General features: G+C 42.1%; 1 protein-coding gene across 1 annotated transcript in view; it reads left to right on the top strand.

Annotated features, from left to right (window-relative positions):
- The first annotated feature begins 530 nt into the window (after positions 1–530).
- LOC124470047 (guanine nucleotide-binding protein G(olf) subunit alpha-like) overlaps positions 531–17,728 on the top strand; it is a 43,915-nt gene continuing 26,717 nt past the window's right edge. Inside the window, exons 1-5 of the mRNA XM_047023725.1 lie at positions 531–992; positions 1,283–1,355; positions 2,056–2,110; positions 2,320–2,439; positions 7,392–7,489. Of these exons, the coding sequence (XP_046879681.1) occupies positions 854–992; positions 1,283–1,355; positions 2,056–2,110; positions 2,320–2,439; positions 7,392–7,489 (485 nt within the window). The 5' untranslated portion in view covers positions 531–853. The remainder of the gene's footprint in view (positions 993–1,282; positions 1,356–2,055; positions 2,111–2,319; positions 2,440–7,391; positions 7,490–17,728) is intronic.

Genomic DNA, 17,728 nt, shown 5'->3' with positions numbered 1-17,728 from the left:
GCTTTACTGCAACCGAAAAGTCGTGCTTTCCCATTTTAGGGTAAATCAATTCAGAGTTCGGGGTTTGGTTCACAGTTTGTTGAAGTCGCTTTCTTGAATACCCCGCAGATGGATGGAATTGGAGTAATTCAACTCCAGCATTCACTTCATAAAGCTTGTTTACATCTCCTGTTAACGCCTAACCTAAGTTATTAGGGTGGACTAGTCTGTCTGATAATAACAAAAGGGAACTATCCATTTTTGAGCCTTGAAAAGAACGAATTTTGAACAATGATATATAAATATATATATTAGGCTCATGATAATAATACTAATAACAATAATACCATCATTACTAATCTTATTTTATTATTATTGTTGTTGTTGTTCTTCTTCTCATAATTCTTCTTCTTCTTGTTGTTATTATTATATCAAAGTCTAACAATCAGTGTTTGAAGCTGCAGTATACTGGCGCGTGTTGTGAGGTGTGACTTCCTGGAGTCACGGAGAGCGGCAGTGCTGAGTTAAAGCGACAGGAACCCAAACCGCTCAGACTGGAACACAGAGAGAGGGAGGAAGGAGCGCAAGAGAGGAGCAGTTGGCTGGCCTCCAGATTCAGCCTCGCTCCGCTCTTTGCCTATTTATAATATGAATATATGGTTTTATTTGTATTTATGATGTTCATTTTAGTGTAAGTGGATTGAGCACGCAGGACTGCGGGGGTTAAAGAGAAATTGTAACAGGAAGATTTTTTTCTGAGCGACAGAAGTGTCGCACGGATTTTTCGCCCTATTTGTTCTCCATTTAAAGGCTACTAAGGGTTTGTATTACCCGTTATTTAATACTCTGTTTCTACGTGAAGAGGACAGCGGAAATGGGTTGTTTGGGCAACAGCAAGACTGAAGATCAACGTATCGACGAAAAGGCACAAAGGGAAGCGAATAAAAAGATAGAGAAACAATTGCAAAAAGAGAGACAAGCCTATAAAGCTACACATCGACTGCTTTTATTGGGTAAGATCCGAACGGTGGATTCTGATGTAGCGGATGTGTGCGCTATCATGTTGCCTGTGTTCGCTGCTTCGGCCCCAGCCCACATATGTTGACAGGTCTTACTGCCGACTCAGTTAGACAGATTGTACCGTTATCGCGGATTTTCATGTAGGCTATAGATCCGGGAAGCAGGAAGCCCGACGTATAGTTTATCTAAGCTACATGCTTGTTACTTACACTGTATGTGTGTAGGCCTGTTGGGCTTTAGGTAAAGACATGGTTCCTAATAGACTGTTTGTGATTTTTCTTAGGGGCCGGAGAGTCCGGGAAAAGCACGGTTGTCAAACAGATGAGGATTCTGCACGTCAACGGATTTAATTCAGAGTAAGTCGTCCTCTCTCTACACCTCATGTACGAGAACCATGAAGATCGGTCGCGCTGGATATTAAATCAAATGTTCTTGTTGTCACTTTGTTGGTTCACCCAGACGAATTGCCGCCGTTCCCCATAGCAGCGCTGTGGTATATTAGCACTGCAGTGAAGCTACACTGGCCTATAGCCATGGCGACATACACGTCTGATTTCGAAAGGCTACTATACACATATAGTCATGTTTGTCTAGTGTGTGGATTGTGTATGCTAAGACACTATGTATATGGCTTATTATCTAGGTTGTATGTGCAACGATGTTAGATTGTTTAACCTTAAAACGCTTTCATGTTGTCAGTTCTGGCATGTAAAATATAATGGATAACAATAAGTTTAATAGCAAGGTATCTATGGTGTCGTGCTGAGTAAAGCTATTCTCAATAATTGAAATAAATTAAAATAATTCCTGCTTGGTCACAGATAACCCTGATGCAATCTATAGGTCCAAATAAAGACCTCCAAGTTATTTTTTGTAAGGAGCAATCTGTGCTGAATTTCAGTTTTTTGATTTGACTAGACCTCTGCTGAGATTATTTTTTACAGGGATACCCCTAATCCTGTTCTGAGATGATAACCCTGAGGATAACCCATTGGCATATCTCTGACATATATCATTTACTGCAGAATCTAACTCACTGTTGTTTGTTTGTCCCAGAGAGAAGAAGCAAAAAATTTTGGACATTCGGAAGAACGTGAAGGATGCAATTGTGGTGAGTAGGGACTCTGATTAATAATACAATTGGTGTGTTTGTGTTTTTTTTCTGTGTGTTGAGGTGTGTGTGATATCATAATATACCTGTCAACAGAAGTGTACTGTATAAATCCTATAGGTTAAGCCAAAACTCTTCAGCAACAGACTTAACTTTATTTATTTCCTTGACTCTACCTCACTCTCCCTCTTGTGTTTATTTGTTGACAGACCATAGTTTCAGCCATGAGCACATTAATACCACCAGTCCCTCTGGGTAACCCTGCCAACCAGTTCAGAATCGACTATATCAAGAGCATAGCTCCCCTCTCGGACTTTGACTATACAGAGGTAAGGACCCAGCCGGACCTGTCACAGTGGCAGTGAAGTGTTGTGGTGATCACAACAGAAGCTAGTATTGTGGGGGATGGAGAGGGTGAATGAGAGGAGAGGGGGTTGGAGAGAGTGATGGAGAGGGGATGGAGATGGTGAAGAAGAGGAGAGGGTAAATAAGAGGAGAGGGGGTTGGAGAGAGTGATGGAGAGGGGGAAGGAGATGGTGAAGAAGAGGAGAGGGTGAATGAGAGGAGAGGGGGATGGAGAGGATTATGGGGAGGGTGAAGGAGAGGGTGGAGGAAAGGAGGGGGGTGGTGTAGAGGAGGATAAAGGCGTGGAGAGGGTGAAGCATAGGGTGAAGGAGAGGAGGGAGTTGGAGGAAAGAGAGGAGGATTTTGAGGGTGAAGGTGAGGAGAAGAGGATTTTGAAGGTGGAAAGGATGATAGAGAGGAGAGGATGATGCAGAGGGTGAAGAGAAGGAGAGGATGATTTAGAGGGTGAAGGGGAGGAGAGGATGATTTAGAAGGCGGAGGGTGAAAGAGAGGAGAGGGGGTTGGAGAGGGTGAAGGAGAAGAGAGGAGGATTTTGAGGGTGAAGGTGAGGAGAGGATGATTTTGAAGGTGGAGAGGATGATAGAGAGGAGAGGATGATGGAGAGGGTAAAGAGTAGGAGAGGTTGAATGAGAGGAGAGGGGGTTGGAGAGGGTGAAGGAGAGGAGAGGATGATGAATAGAGTGAAGAAATGGAGGTGAAGGATAGGAAAGGATGATGGAGAGGATGAAGGAGAGGAAAAGTGTGAAAGATAGGAGAGGATGATGAATAGTGAAGGAGAGGGTGAAGCAGAGGAGGGGGCGATGGATAGGATGATGGAGAAGAGAGGATGAATGTGAAGAGAGGGTGATGAAGAGGAGAGGATGATAGAGAGGAGAGGGTGAACAAGAGGAGAGGGTGATGGGGAAGAGGACTGGTGTAACTATCAGCTCTGTCAAAAGCTCTGTCAGGTCAGTCAACTACACTGTTTTCATTCACACTGTCTCAAGTATTTCAGAGTCCTGGGCCTCAGGCTTGTTTCTAGTCCCCACACACACACACACACTCACACACTCACACAAATGCATATACACACATTTACATAAACACACACACACACAGTGGTGTAATGAAAAAGGCAAAAATTGTATTCATGTGTTTATTATAAAACAAAACTACTATCACTGACAAACAGGCATGCAGACAGGCTGGCATTCATTTAGGCAGACAGACTGGCAGTTAGACAGGCAGTTAGACAGGCCCTGTGGTCTACTCTCATTTGGGAGCTGTGTGTCAGGAAGTGGGTTTTGAAGTGTGACATGAAGTAACTTGAGACACAGTACCATGCCTCACTGCTGCTGTGACCAGAACTTTGTCTCCCCTGATGGCTGTGTGTTTTTGTGTGTGTATGTGTGTGTTTAGGTCAGAACTTTCAGTGCTATAAATATCCTCCAGGTTTACTTGATGACTCATGTATCATTATTTAAAAAGATAAAGGGAAATATATAAACAAATATATTGTATAATTTTTACATATTAAATGTCTTCACTGATCTCTCCTCAATGATCTTTCCTCACTGATCTATTGTCACTGATCTCGCCTCACTGTACTCCTCACTGAGCTATCATCACTGATCTCTCCTCATTGACCTCCCATCACTGATTTATCCTCACTGATCTCTCCTCACTGATCTATCATCACTAATCTTTCCTCACTGATCTATTGTCACTGATCCATCATCACTGATCTCTCCTCACCACTCTGTTCTCACCCATTATGTACTCATATTATGACCATGCACAAGTGGTTATTTACATAGAGATTCAATGATAGCAAGAAGATGGCCTTTCATCGTTCTACCATAAGAGTAGTTGTTAGCTCTTGTGCTTTAAGGGAGTACAACACTGGAAAGAGTAGGGACAGGTCTTTCTCTTGAATGATCTGAGTTGCTGACCCAACTGGTGGGGCAGACTGCAAACCAACTAAGACACACCATGTTCGTCGTTAGACAATCCCTTGGGGTTTCAAGTTGGCACTGTTTAACCCCCAAGGCACCAAGCTTGCATTGTTTAACCTAGTCATAATGAGCATTTCTTCCTATTAATGAAGACTCAGGTAGAACAGGGCTGGTAGTCATGGAAACATAGGAGTTTGTTTACCTGTTGTTGTGTCACCAGGTATCCCCTGGACCCCAACATTCTCCCAGCTGGCTCTCTACTAGGAGCTCAGTGACTCTAGCACACACAGCCCCTACACATAACATCTACATAAACAGCATCTACACACAGCCCCTAGACACATGATCTACACACATCCCCTGCATACATCATCTACACACACAGCCCCTACACAAATTATCTACACACAGCCCCTACGCACATGCATTGTATATTGTGACATATTGTGGTGATTAGGCATGATATTGTGATTATTAGGTGTGTTGTTTGACCTCACTAGGGGCCTCATTACTGGATCCACAGGCACTCTCTAAAGACATTGAAGGAGAAAACAAGTACCTCTAAGAACTCCCTCATCGTCTCTTGCTCACTCAGGAGGAGGGGAGGATGGAAGGACGAGAGGATGCGAAAAAAGGGGAGGGGGGGTTGGAAGGGATGACAGAAAGAAGGACGAATGGATGGTGGATGGATGGAAGATTGGGAAAATTGAAAGACTGGTGGGGGGACAGGATGAAGGGAGCAGGGAAGGATGGGAGGAAGGAAGGATAGAAGGAGGGGAGAATGGGAGGAAAGGTTCCTGCCACAGAGACCATGAAACACTTTTGTCATTCATGTATATGAACCAGGAAGTAAATTAATTGGACCAATACTAGGAATGTCAGGTGGGGGGTCAGGTGGCTGAGCGGTGGAGAATCGGGCTAGTAATCTGAAGGTCGCCAGTTCGATTCCCAGCTGAGCCTAATGACATTGTGTCCTTGGGCAAGGCACTTCACCCTACTTGCCTCGGGGGAATGTCCCTGTACTTACTGTAAGTCGCTCTGGATAAGAGCCTCTGCTAAATGACTTAATGTAAATGTAATGATACATTGTAAGACGGTTACATCTTAAGACAAATATGTTGTAGCTCCCCAGTAATATGCGCAGACACACAAAGTTTAGTAAAAAACAGGGTGATCTTTAGTCCATCGTCGATCATCAATCCCGTAAAAACTGCAGATGAAACAATACTTACAACAGCTGCTTGCAGCAAATTCATTGTATTAACACTAGATTCTGTCTTAACACAGCAAGCGATCAGGCTAAGTTAGCTAAAACAGGCAACATCTCAACATATCTCGTTGGCAGCTTATTACTAAAAGGAGCTAAACCCAAATCTTGTATCTTCAACACATTTCTCACAGCTTTAATAGTAAATTAACTTAACAGGTACTATAACAAATTTGCTTATGGAATGCGCTTATCGCGCTCCATGGCAGATTGTTTTGTCTCAGTGTGTTCACCAAAAAGAGTCCCACAGGCAGTACACACAAACTGGTTCCGCCCCAAGCCATCCAGAACATCATTCAGGAGACACAACATTCATGCACACACAACTGCACAACAACCCACCACACAAAAGAAACCCAATGTAAAACATGTCAATTAACTGATGGCAGTTACATATGTGATGATTAATATCGATGTGATGAAAAATGAATTTTGATACCCGTTTTAAACAGCAGAGGGTGCTCTCTACACACATGAAATGTCGTCTCGGGGGGAGGGTTTTCTTAGTACGCAGAAAGATTTGGGTTGGCCCCACCAAATCTCACTCCAAGGTTTTTTGAAAAGATGGCAGCCCTGACGTACAGCTAGCTAAATAGCAAGTTCAGTTTGTATTACAATAAACAAAAGGGTGGTGATGGGTAAGACGGCACTAGCTAGCTACTAGGGATGACACCATTTTGAATATAATATTCAACAGTTTGGTACAACATCCACGGTTTAATACTTGCTTGTGATTTGTGTTTTTTTCGACTACGCATTTAAAAAGATTCCAACAATGTTGCCAAAATAATCTCACCGGAAAGTTGCCAGATTTGTCGCTAGATGAGATTTTGTCACTAGGGAAAATGAAAAGTTGCTAAATCTAGCGACAATGCCGCAAAATTTTCAACACTGGAGTTTACGCGCTGGGATCTTTTTTGCTTTGCTAAAATAAAGAATATTGCAATAAAAAAAACATACATTTGTCTCCTTAACCTTTTACTGTTCCTGTCGCCTAAGTATAGAATAACAAAAAACACTCTGATATGCCAGGCCATCAGAACCAAAAACCTTTGTTAAAAAACTGAGGTAAGTATTGAACTAATAGTATTGTTACATCCCTACTAGCTACAAAGTTGTTTTCTTTGCATTTGTCTTGTCAATGCCCTACATGGCGGCAGAATCGGTTCCAGAACTAAATGGATGGGCGGGCATTTGGTTTCCACAAGGAGACATTCAGTTACATGCCGAATTAATCAAAATAACAGCAGGCTTAACGTTCCATATTCTGCAGGGGAAAAGCCAAAGAGTCAATGCAAGTAATATATAAAGCACAACACAACCAGCCCAACAGAATACAAAAAACTAAAAGCTATACAGGTGACCAATTGCAACATAGAAAAAAGATGTATCATAATGCATTTCCATGACCTTTAGGCTTAGAAATATATATAGGCTATAGCTAATTATATAATAAGTCTGGCACTTACTTAAAACATGGTACCGTCAATTCTGAATTCCAAAAAACTGTTTTCACGTTGTTATTATTATGGGGTATTGTGTGTAGAACCAATTGAGCCAATTAACAATATGCTAGAAGTGTTTTTATGTATTTACTTTTAAGAACAGGGCTTTGTCAAAAGGAACAGTCTATGAATCCCTGTCACAGTGAGTGTGTCCCTCTCCTCGTCAGTCTCCCTGCTCAACAGTCTTTCTTTATGTGTCTCTGGACCAGGAGTTCTTTCAACATGCCAAGCAGTTGTGGGAGGACGAGGGGGTGAAAGCTTGCTTCGAACGCTCCAATGAATACCAGCTCATTGATTGTGCACAGTAGTGAGTATACATCCTCTTATCTTAGTCTCTCTCTCTATCCCTTCTCTCACCTAACTCAATGTCTGCTCTGTCTGTTTTTTCAAACCTTGTCTCTCTGTCTGCCTACCTCTCTGTCTGTCTACCTGCCTCTGTATGCTTTGTTTGTTTACCTGCCTCTCTGTCAGTCTGCCTGCCTTCCTCTGTCTGCCTCTCTCTCTGTCTGTCTACCTGCCTCTGTATGCTTAATGTTTATCTACCTGCCTCTCTGTCAATCTGCCTGCCTTCCTCTGTCTGCCTCTGTCTGTCTGGCTGCCTGCCTCTCTCAGGTTTCCCGCCGAAAATGTGTTAGTTAAGGTGGTAGGGTGGTGTTTGCCGGCGGAGCCGGGGGGGGCACAACAAGTTTTTTCTCCAATGCGTTCTGCAGAGAAGGGAGACTGGCGTTGGTCACGGTTTGGAATGGAAGGGAGAAAACAGGACAGCGGCGGTTACGCTATACATTTAAAAAAAAAAAAGGTGTGTGTTGCTTAGAAGGCTTAACTGAAAAGTGCTGCGGGAAACCCTGCTCTCTGTCTGGCTGCCTCTCTGTCTGGCTGCCTCCCTCTCTATCTGTCTGCCTGCCTCTCTCTCTCTGTCTGTCTGCTTGCCTCTCTGTCTGGCTGCTTGCCTCTCTGTCAGTCTGCCTGCCTTCCTCTGTCTGCCTCTCTGTCTGTCTGCCTGCTCTCTGGCTGCCTGCCTCTCAGCCTGCCTGTCTCTGTCTGCTTGTCTGCCTTTCTGTATGCCTCTCTGTCTTCCTTTGCTTTTCTGATGTCTGTATCTCATGGGTCCCATTACAGTTCTGCAGGCATTGACCCACAATCATAGGTAGTGTGTGTATAGTGCAGAACACAACTTATCCCTTACACACACACACACTCACCCCTCTCATGCACTCTCATCATAACAGCTTTGTTATTTCTCAGGTGACATTCATATCCTGTTTTCACCATGCAGCCAGCTTCAAACACAACCCAAACCTGACCCCAACACTAACCAACCCTAACCCAACACTAACCTGAGCCTAATCCCAAAATAACCCAACACTAACCCAGCACTAACCTGACCCTAACCCAACTTTAACTCATGTCTAACCTGAACCTAACCTAACATGAACCTCATCCCAACCCGCGTTGCGTGTTATGCCAGGTGCTTGCGTTGTCTTGTCTTAAGAATTTCAGTGCCCAGTCTGACCTTGTGTTGTTCTGTGTACCTGACAAATACAAGACTTGAACTTGAACAACCCAGCCCTAACCCAACTCTCGCCAATCATCTTTCCCAGCCAGTTGAGATCCTATGTGTTGTGTTACAGAACCTCAGGGGCCAAGCTAATTGGTCCATTAGGCTTTAGATAACCATCCAGAGAGGTTTGTTAGAATCCTCACAGGTACTCTTACTGGTAGTAAACAGTGTGTGTGTGTGTGGCCGTGAGGCTTGGACAGTCTGTCCTGCTCTTATCTGGTTGCAGTGTTGTGACACATCATTGAGTCACATGACGTGTGGCGTCATCTCAGTTCTTTCTCCCTCAGGAAGTTACTTTTTATACATGGATCACACAGACTAGGGAGTGTGTTCTCCGTGTGTTTGTGTGTGTGTGTGTGCATTTACATGTGTGTAAGTATGTGCATCCATGTGTGTGTAAGTGTGTGTGCTCAATGCCATGACGCACAATAGTGTCACTGCAACCATGTCAAAGTGTAGATTGGCTATCTGGTTTCCAATGACAATATCTCTGCCCTCTGTGAACAGATAGACTCGTTTTCTTAAGGGAAACACTGTGTATCAGTGGCTACCACAATGCTGTATGCTACCACACTGCTGCATGCTAACAGTGCTGCCTGCTAATACAGTGCTTAATGTTACCACAGTGCTGTGCACAATGATGTATGCTAACACAGTATTGTATGCTACCGTATGGCTTTATGCTAACACAGTGCTTTATGCTAAAACAGTGCTTTATGCTAAACCAGTGCTTTATGCTAAAACAGTGCTTTATGCTAAAACAGTGCTTTATGCTAAAATAGTGGTGTTTACAGGGAGGTCAGATTATCTAGTACTGACGATTGCTAACCCTCATTCCTGTGACATAAATAATAATTGTAATGGCTGTTTAGCTCCTACAATAATAATGAATTTGTTTAGTAGCTGCTTTTATCCCACATGATGTATACATTTGTGGATTTGTACTTTTGATCTACAGTGTTAAGAATGTGTATGCATGTTTATGTATACAGTGCCCTCCAAAAGTATTGGAACAGTGAGGCGAATTCCTTTATTTTTGCTGTAGACTGAAAACATTTGGGCTTGACATCAAATAATGAACGTGAGACCAGAGATCAACGTTTCAGCTTTTATTTCCAGGTATTTACATCAGGATCTGATGCACAACTAAGAAAATATCACATTTTGTTTGAATCCACCCATTTGTCATGTGAGCAAAAGTATTGGAACAGATATACTTAAAACATATTTAAGTGAATAAGACTTAATATTTAGTTGCAAATCCTTTGCTTTCAATAACTGCAGCAAGTCTGTGACCCATTGACGTCACCAAACTTTTGCATTCTTCCTTTTTGATGCTTTCCCAGGCTTTCACTGCAGCCTCTTTCAGTTGTTGTTTGTTTTGTGGGGTTCCTCCCTTCAGTCTCCTCTTAAGCAGGTAAAATGCATGCTCTATAGGGTTTAAGTCTGGAGATTGACTTGGCCAGTCTAATACCTTCCATTTCTTGCCCCTGATGAACTCCTTTGTTGTTTTGGCAGTGTGTTTTGGGTCGTTATCTTGCTGCATGATGAAGGCTCTGCCAATCAGTTTGGTTGCATCTTTCCTTAAATTGGCAGACAAAATGTTTCTGTAGACTTCCGAGTTCATTTTGCTGCTGCCATCATGTGTTACATCCTCAATGAAGATTAATGAGCCCGTCCCAGAAGAAGCCATGCAAGCCCAAGCCATGACATTACCTCCACCGTGTTTCACAGATGAGCTTGTGTGTTTGGGATCATGAGCAGTTCCTTTCTTTCTCCAAACTTTAGCCTTTCCATCACTTTGGTAAAAGTTAATCTTTGTCTCATCAGTCCATAAAACTTTGTCCCAGAATTTTTGAGGTTCATCTCTGTACTTTTTGGCAAATTCCAGCCTGGCCTTCCTATTCTTCTTGCTAATGAGTGGTTTGCATCTTCTGGTGTAGCCCTTGTACTTTTGTTCATGAAGTCTTCTGCGAACAGTAGATAGTGATACCTTCACTCCTGCCATCTGGAGGTTGTTGCTGATCTCACTAACAGTTGTTTTAGGGTCTTTCTTTACAGCTCTCACAATGTTTCTGTCATCAACTGCTGATGTTTTCCTTGGTCTACCTGTTCGACGTCTGTTACTTAGTACACCAGTAGTTTTCTTCTTCTTCAGGACATTCCAAATGGTTGTACTGGCTATGGCCAATGTTTCTGCAATGGCTCTGATTGATTTTCCATCTTCTCTAAGACTCACAATTGCTTGTTTTTCACCCAAAGACAGCGCTCTGGTTTTCATGTTGTTTTCACCTCTGAATACAGTCTGCATAGACAAAACCTATCTTACCCAATCTGAACCTGAGTGTAGACATTCAGTGGTATTTATTGATTGAATAATGTATGTAATAGGACACACCTGGGCAACAAAACACACCTGTCAGTCACATGTTCCAATACTTTTGCTCACGTGACAAATGGGTGGGTTCGAACAAAAAGGTGATATTTTCTAATTTGTGCATCAGATCCTGATGTAAATACCTGGAAATAAAAGCTGAAACGTTGATCTCTGGTTTCACATTCATCGTTTGATGTCAAGCCCAAATGTTTTCAGTCTACAGCAAAAATAAAGGAATTGGCCTCACTGTTCCAATACTTTTGGAGGGCACTGTATGTGTCTGTGTATGTCACCTGGCGTGTGTGTACAGTATGCCTATCTGTCGGGTGTGTGTATGTTCTGAAACTGAAGACACTAGTGTGCTGAAGCAGCACCTCTTGTCTGGCTCTGACAGGAACTATCGTATGTAAGCACTAAACAGGAAGAGAGGGACCCTAACTATGGGTTAGGGTAACTATCCTGGTGCTGCACTCTGTCTCCCTCAGCTGGAGACACTACCTCCTACACTGCACTAAACACTACACTATTACAATATACACTCTACACTATTACAATATATACTCTACACTATTACAATACACACTCACTATTACAATATACACTCTACACTATTACAGGGCTGGACTGGCCATCTGGCATACCGGGCATTTGCCTGGTGGGCCGACGCGTTATTGGGCCGAATCGCCGATATCATTTATAGTGGGGGGGGGGGGGTTTAGGAGGGGGGGTCGGGCCGGCCCATAAAGAACTGACAGCGGCCCATTGGTAAAAATTGTTTTGGTCGGTCCGGTCCATAGAGAACTGACAGCGGCCCATTGGTTAATTTTCTTTATTGGCACTGGCCTAACCCAATCAAATCCAGGAACCCCCTTCCCATGATTCATAATATCGCCTCCCGCAGGCCCTGAGACACAAGCTGTTGGCTAATGCGTATGCTGGTTTAGCATCGTTAAAGTTTAGCATCGCTAAAATGGAGAAACAACCACCAAAGCACAAAGGAGGTGCAGAAAAGTTAATAATTAAGGGAGAAAAAGATTATAGGCGAATGCCACAAAATGTGCAAACATTTTGAACATATTTGGGGGGGGGCTTTACCTGCTTCAACATCAGCATTACCTGTAGAGCAGGGGTGGCCAATCCTGGTCCTCGAGGGCCACTGTCCTGCATGTTTTAGATGTTTCCCTGCTAATTGTTGTTGTTATCAAGCTCTGTGGAAGCTGAGTAATGACCATTCATTTGAATCAGGTGTGCTGGAGCTGGGAAACATCTAAAACATGCAGAACAGTGGCCCTCGAGGACCAGGATTGGCCACCCCTGCTGTAGAGGAAGGAGGAGAGGTAGCTTGCTCAGAGAAGCAGTAACAACCTACTGACAGGGTCAGGGAAGAAGCCAAGGAGGAGGAGAGTGACCATGACAGGGCCATGGGAGCGAGTGAGAAAAAGATGGAAGAAAGAGTAGTTGGCGACGTAGTAAGAAGTAGGCAAATTAACAGGAACTCAGGGAGGGAGGCTGTGTGTGTGTTTCTGTATTGTATTTAGCAGACACGTTTGTCCAAGCGACCAAATATGAATCTTACAATAATTCAGTGGCGAACCGTGAGTACTACAGCTGGGCCTTCACCTCGGCCATCACCGCCGAGAAAAAAATCATTGCGGAAAAAAGCAACAATACGATTAATTGAATGGGTTAAACAAGTGCAATCCTTTAATTACTGTAGCTGACGACGACACGGATGTAAACAAATAGACCATACTGTAACGTCAATAACATCTGTTCAGGCACACCGAGTACAGTACAACGCTCGCCTTCTGCGTAGGAGTAACGCGTATCTATTAAGTGATAATACTTGTATCTGAAGTAGTACACTAACTAAACTGGTAAATAAATTATAGTGATGGAGCAGCATATTTCTTTCATCTTCCATGTTCATCTTGACATTAGCTTTAGCTATAGAGCGCAAGCTAACCCCAGTGTCATGGCAACTGAACATCATTGTATCTGAAAAGCTCCGAGGACCCCGTCCACACTACTACGCAAACCCGGCGTTTTCAAATGTCTCAGGCTAGGGGAGCATATTCGAAAAGCTCAGTTTTCAGTGTCCGAATACGCCGTATTAGTGTGGACGGGAGGTGCAAACGCAGACATGTATGCGTTTCTAAATGTACCCAGGCTAGTGTGGACGTTGCCTCTGTCTCTCAACCGCTCTCACCACTCTGCAAGAGATTAGGACGTTTTGCTCCCGCCCACTTGAAATCAAAGCGTGATTGGTCAGTTTGCCCGTCACTCTTCACACCAAAACACATAGCTTGGCCTTCTCCAGGATTTGTGAAGTCTTAACCAATGAATGAGCCAGCTAACTGGGCCTTAATATAGACAGACGATTCTGATTGGAAAACATGTTTTCAGGACATGAACTTGACAGTACATTTAGTCATTTAGTCATTTAGCAGACGCTCTTATCCAGAGCGACAGTAGGCTTAACTATAGAACATATGAGAGAGAATGTATTGTATTAAATTAAATGAGATATAATTGTTTTAAATTATTTATTGAATACTTTATTATTAGTATTAAATATATTATTATTTATAATTTGTTTAGGCCTTCTCTGAAGGCGTAGAAGGCCCTAAAGGTTCCCCACTGCAATAATTAAAATTAACAGTAAACTGTTTTAAGTCTCCAAGACAATATTAAGCAAAATAGTAATAATAACAATACAATATCAAATATCAACATGTATTTTTATTATACCATAAATATACAAATCATAACTCCAAGAATTAATAAATTATTTATGTGAAAGATCAAAAGATAAGTCTTGACACCCTTTTTGAAGGATCCAAAACTATAACATGAACGCAAAACACTAGGCAACTCATATTATAGAATGCACGCATATTTTAAGAACTGTCTGCAGGGAATGTGTCTGACCAGTCACGGTGGGTGTGGGCCGCCTGGGCCAAAAATGCCAGGGCCATTTTTGTGTCTGTCAGAAATATTAATCTATCAAGCATTGCACAGTCAGTCGGTGAACAAGTTTAAGAAAGTTTCTTGCTTGCGGCCGGCCCACAAGGAGACAAAAACATCACACGCCATTGTGCTACAAAGTTTGTCTGCTAGCATGTTGTGCTAGCTATTTAAGCAGCCCCACTCTTTACAGTCATTGGTTAAGACAAAGGCATGCAAATGTTCCATGGCTCTTCTTCATTGGCTCCTTGCGTAGACCTGGTGCACGTGTGTGCGTGCGTGGTTGAATGTGTGCATGTGTGTGCCTTTTGACCCCTGTAAGCTTGACCACATGATTCACCCAACACAGATAAGGCCAGACATCTTTTATGGCCTCTCCCTACACACAAGGAATGCTGAACACAGAATCATTCTTATACAGAATAAATGTGTTACAACTTCAATTTTTCCAACATATCCCTCCTGTTTATCCTGAATAAAATGTGTTATCCAAAGCCATGCCACACACAGTCAATAAAATAAAGAAATACATCAAATAAAAATTATTCATAAAAATATAAATAATATTCAATAAGACTATACAGCATTATAGTCTAGTAGTGTGAATGCTTGGCCATGACGGGGGAAGCCCATGGTATTGGCATAAAAACCCGTCCTCACTCAACGGTGATCATTTGACGTCTGTTGCATTCACCGGCAGACCTGGACTTCATCTCAGATCTCCATCACCACCAAATAAAATAGAAACAAAGATTGCAACAAAGAAATCGATACAGAAGTTATCAGGATATAAGAACATGCCTACTTGTTGTCAACATGGTCATCTCTAAAACCATCCAACATTCAGTAGCCTGGGTTTTTCTAAGAGGTCCTGATTCTGCTCTTCCTCTCCAGGTAAGGTGATAAACATTTCTCTCCAAGTCAGGGAGTCAAAACCAAACAAAAAAGTTAACCAAACAAAAACCTGTTTAACCCAAAAGTCACCCCAGATTTTGTCTCCAGATGTACTCCCCCAGTCAAATTTATCTCCAATTTATAGATGGCAAAAGAAGCTCCCCCTCCCCCGAAGGTGATCTCCTACAGAGCAGTCAGGACTTTAGATCAACAGACATTTCTCTCCAGCCTGCTGCTAACTCTTTTACAACCTCTGCATAATAAGACATAATTTTGGCACAAATCCTGAAATCTCAGTACATGTTCTCTGTTTCTTTTCAAATTAATATCAACTTTCTGTAGTACAAATAGGTTTCTCAAAAACAAAACATTAAGCTTTAATGCAACTCCCAAATAATACTTCATCAAGTCACATAAATGAAACAGCATTGTTATCACCTCTTCCGACAGTCTATAACTGTTCTCAAAATATTCAAACTTCTGCCCTGGAACATAACAAATCAACCGGAACATCTTTACTTAACTGGTAAAACGTATCATGATAGGAGTGTTTATTCCTAAATGTTATTCCACAGAAAAGTTTCTAATTTATCTCAAGATTAAAACTTCACTTCTGAATCTATTTAACATTTGCATTGTTACCAATTAAACAGTTAAATCTTTACTTCCATAGTCATAGCACCATTTAGAATTTTTCATTCGTTTTTCAACATACAAAACGGAATGTCACCCCCACAACAATTCCCCTTGTTTCTTAAAGTCCAATTTGCTGAAACAGATCATCATTGTGTATGCATGGTGTGTGTAATCTTCTCATAGAAAATGTAGTCTAGTTGATCAAAACGGCAACCTCAACGCACTGTACTATAGGCACAGTGCGGAGTTTTCCTTATTTTGACATCATCAAACAAAGTGCACGCTTGACTCACGTCAGGAGTCAGGTGGCTGAGCGGTGGGGAATTGGGCTAGTAATCTGAAGTTCGATTCCCGGCTGAGCCAAATGACGTTGTGTCCTTGGGCAAGGCACTTCACCCTACTTGCCTCGGGGGAATGTCCCTGTACTTACTGTAAGTCGCTCTGCATAAAAGCGTCTGCTAAATGACTAAATGTAAATGTAATGTACCATGCTATCTCCTTGTTTATCACCTCTGAAACTAGCCAGAAATGACCCTGTTCACCTTGGGTCATTTTCCAGGACTTGTCAAATCGGTCACCACAAATCAGTCTCCTTAGGTCAGGGACCTCTCACTGGATTGAGACAGCATCTCTCTCCTGTCTGTGAATTTCAGAACGAAGTAGACTACACAGTTATTAAAATTACATTTTCACAGAGGTCACCTCGTCGTCGGCCCATTCCTGAATCTTATACAATATTTCTTTAGCTCAATAAAGTTCATGCATATTATGTTTTCTCTCAAATCGGGTATGCTAAAAAAAAGTTATTTCTTAAAGTTTTGCTTGGATAGTTTGGATATAAGCTATAAGCTATATATATCTATAAGCTATAAACACTCTCGTTATCACTCCCTCCTGTTGAGACATGATTTATCTCATGGCTCAATATTATAGTATAACGAAATAGATTCTTTAGTAACATAAGTTCCTCCTGTGAATTTACACAACCCATCATTTGGTGACACTTGCATATCTCTCAAGACAGTCTCATTCACATTTCCTAATGTTAAGACACCTGTATGGCTGCCTCTTTTGCGCCACATCAGCTTTAGCATTCCCAGAAAAATACATCTATGTTATCAGTATGAACTTCATAACCATCACAACCACAATATATCAGACAATGAGTTTTCTCAAGTTATTTCAGAATATAAGTTATAATAACCCTCTTTATGCACTAATACCATCGTTAATACAACCTTATCGCAGCTTAACTGTTTATCACAAACATTGTGCCAGGCTCTTGATAAAACATCAAAATAAAACTTAAAGCCAAATTACAATCAAACTCCAAATAAAAGTACATTGTAGTTATCCTCTCTTCAGGGGCGGATCTACCGGGGTGGCATGGGGTGGCAACTGCCACCCTAAAAATAGCCTTGCCACCCCAGCTGCCACCCCAGTTGGCAGCTTTGAAAACAAACAAAAGTTGCGACTCATCCGACATTTGCGAGAGGGAATTTCTAATATCCGACTGCAAGTGAATGCAGCCGAGTTGGACATTTGCCAGAGCGCATTTCTAATATCCCACTGCAAGTGAATGCAGCACTAGATGACTCCAACCCCCCTCCCCACTCCGCCAAGTCGGACATTTGCCAGAGCGAATTTCTAATATACAAGCCCGAACAAAATCTGTGGATTTTTTTTCACATTTTCTGCGGTTAATCAGAGTGAAAATCTGCAGAATTCCGATTGCATTCTTGTTCTTGTGTCAGAGCTACCGAAGATGTTCCACAACAGTTTGACGCCGAATATGGTCGATTGAATATTGACAGACTTTGCAGAAAAGTATTGATCCATTCTCATAAAGATCGCCTGGCCCTATCTATTCCTGTAATTTTGTTTGATAAGTGTTTCCGTGTCAATTCTTCAGGGCTGAATCTGGGCATTTTTTACTTAATGTTTACATATTGTCTACACTAACGTGAACATTACTGTATCAGTTTCAGGGTTGACAAACTTCCTTTGATTGCTATCACAGAACTACTACCTACACTGGTGGTAATGGGCTCTGTTTAAAGGTTAATTATTTTGAAAGAATAGAGATGTAATATAAGTGGACAAGTTCATTA

Source organism: Hypomesus transpacificus, chromosome 8, assembly GCF_021917145.1.
Source record: "Hypomesus transpacificus isolate Combined female chromosome 8, fHypTra1, whole genome shotgun sequence".
In the NCBI taxonomy this organism is placed as follows: Eukaryota; Metazoa; Chordata; class Actinopteri; order Osmeriformes; family Osmeridae; genus Hypomesus; species Hypomesus transpacificus.
The sequence above is the reverse complement of the archived record's forward strand: the minus strand, read 5'-3'. Positions and strand labels throughout refer to the sequence as shown.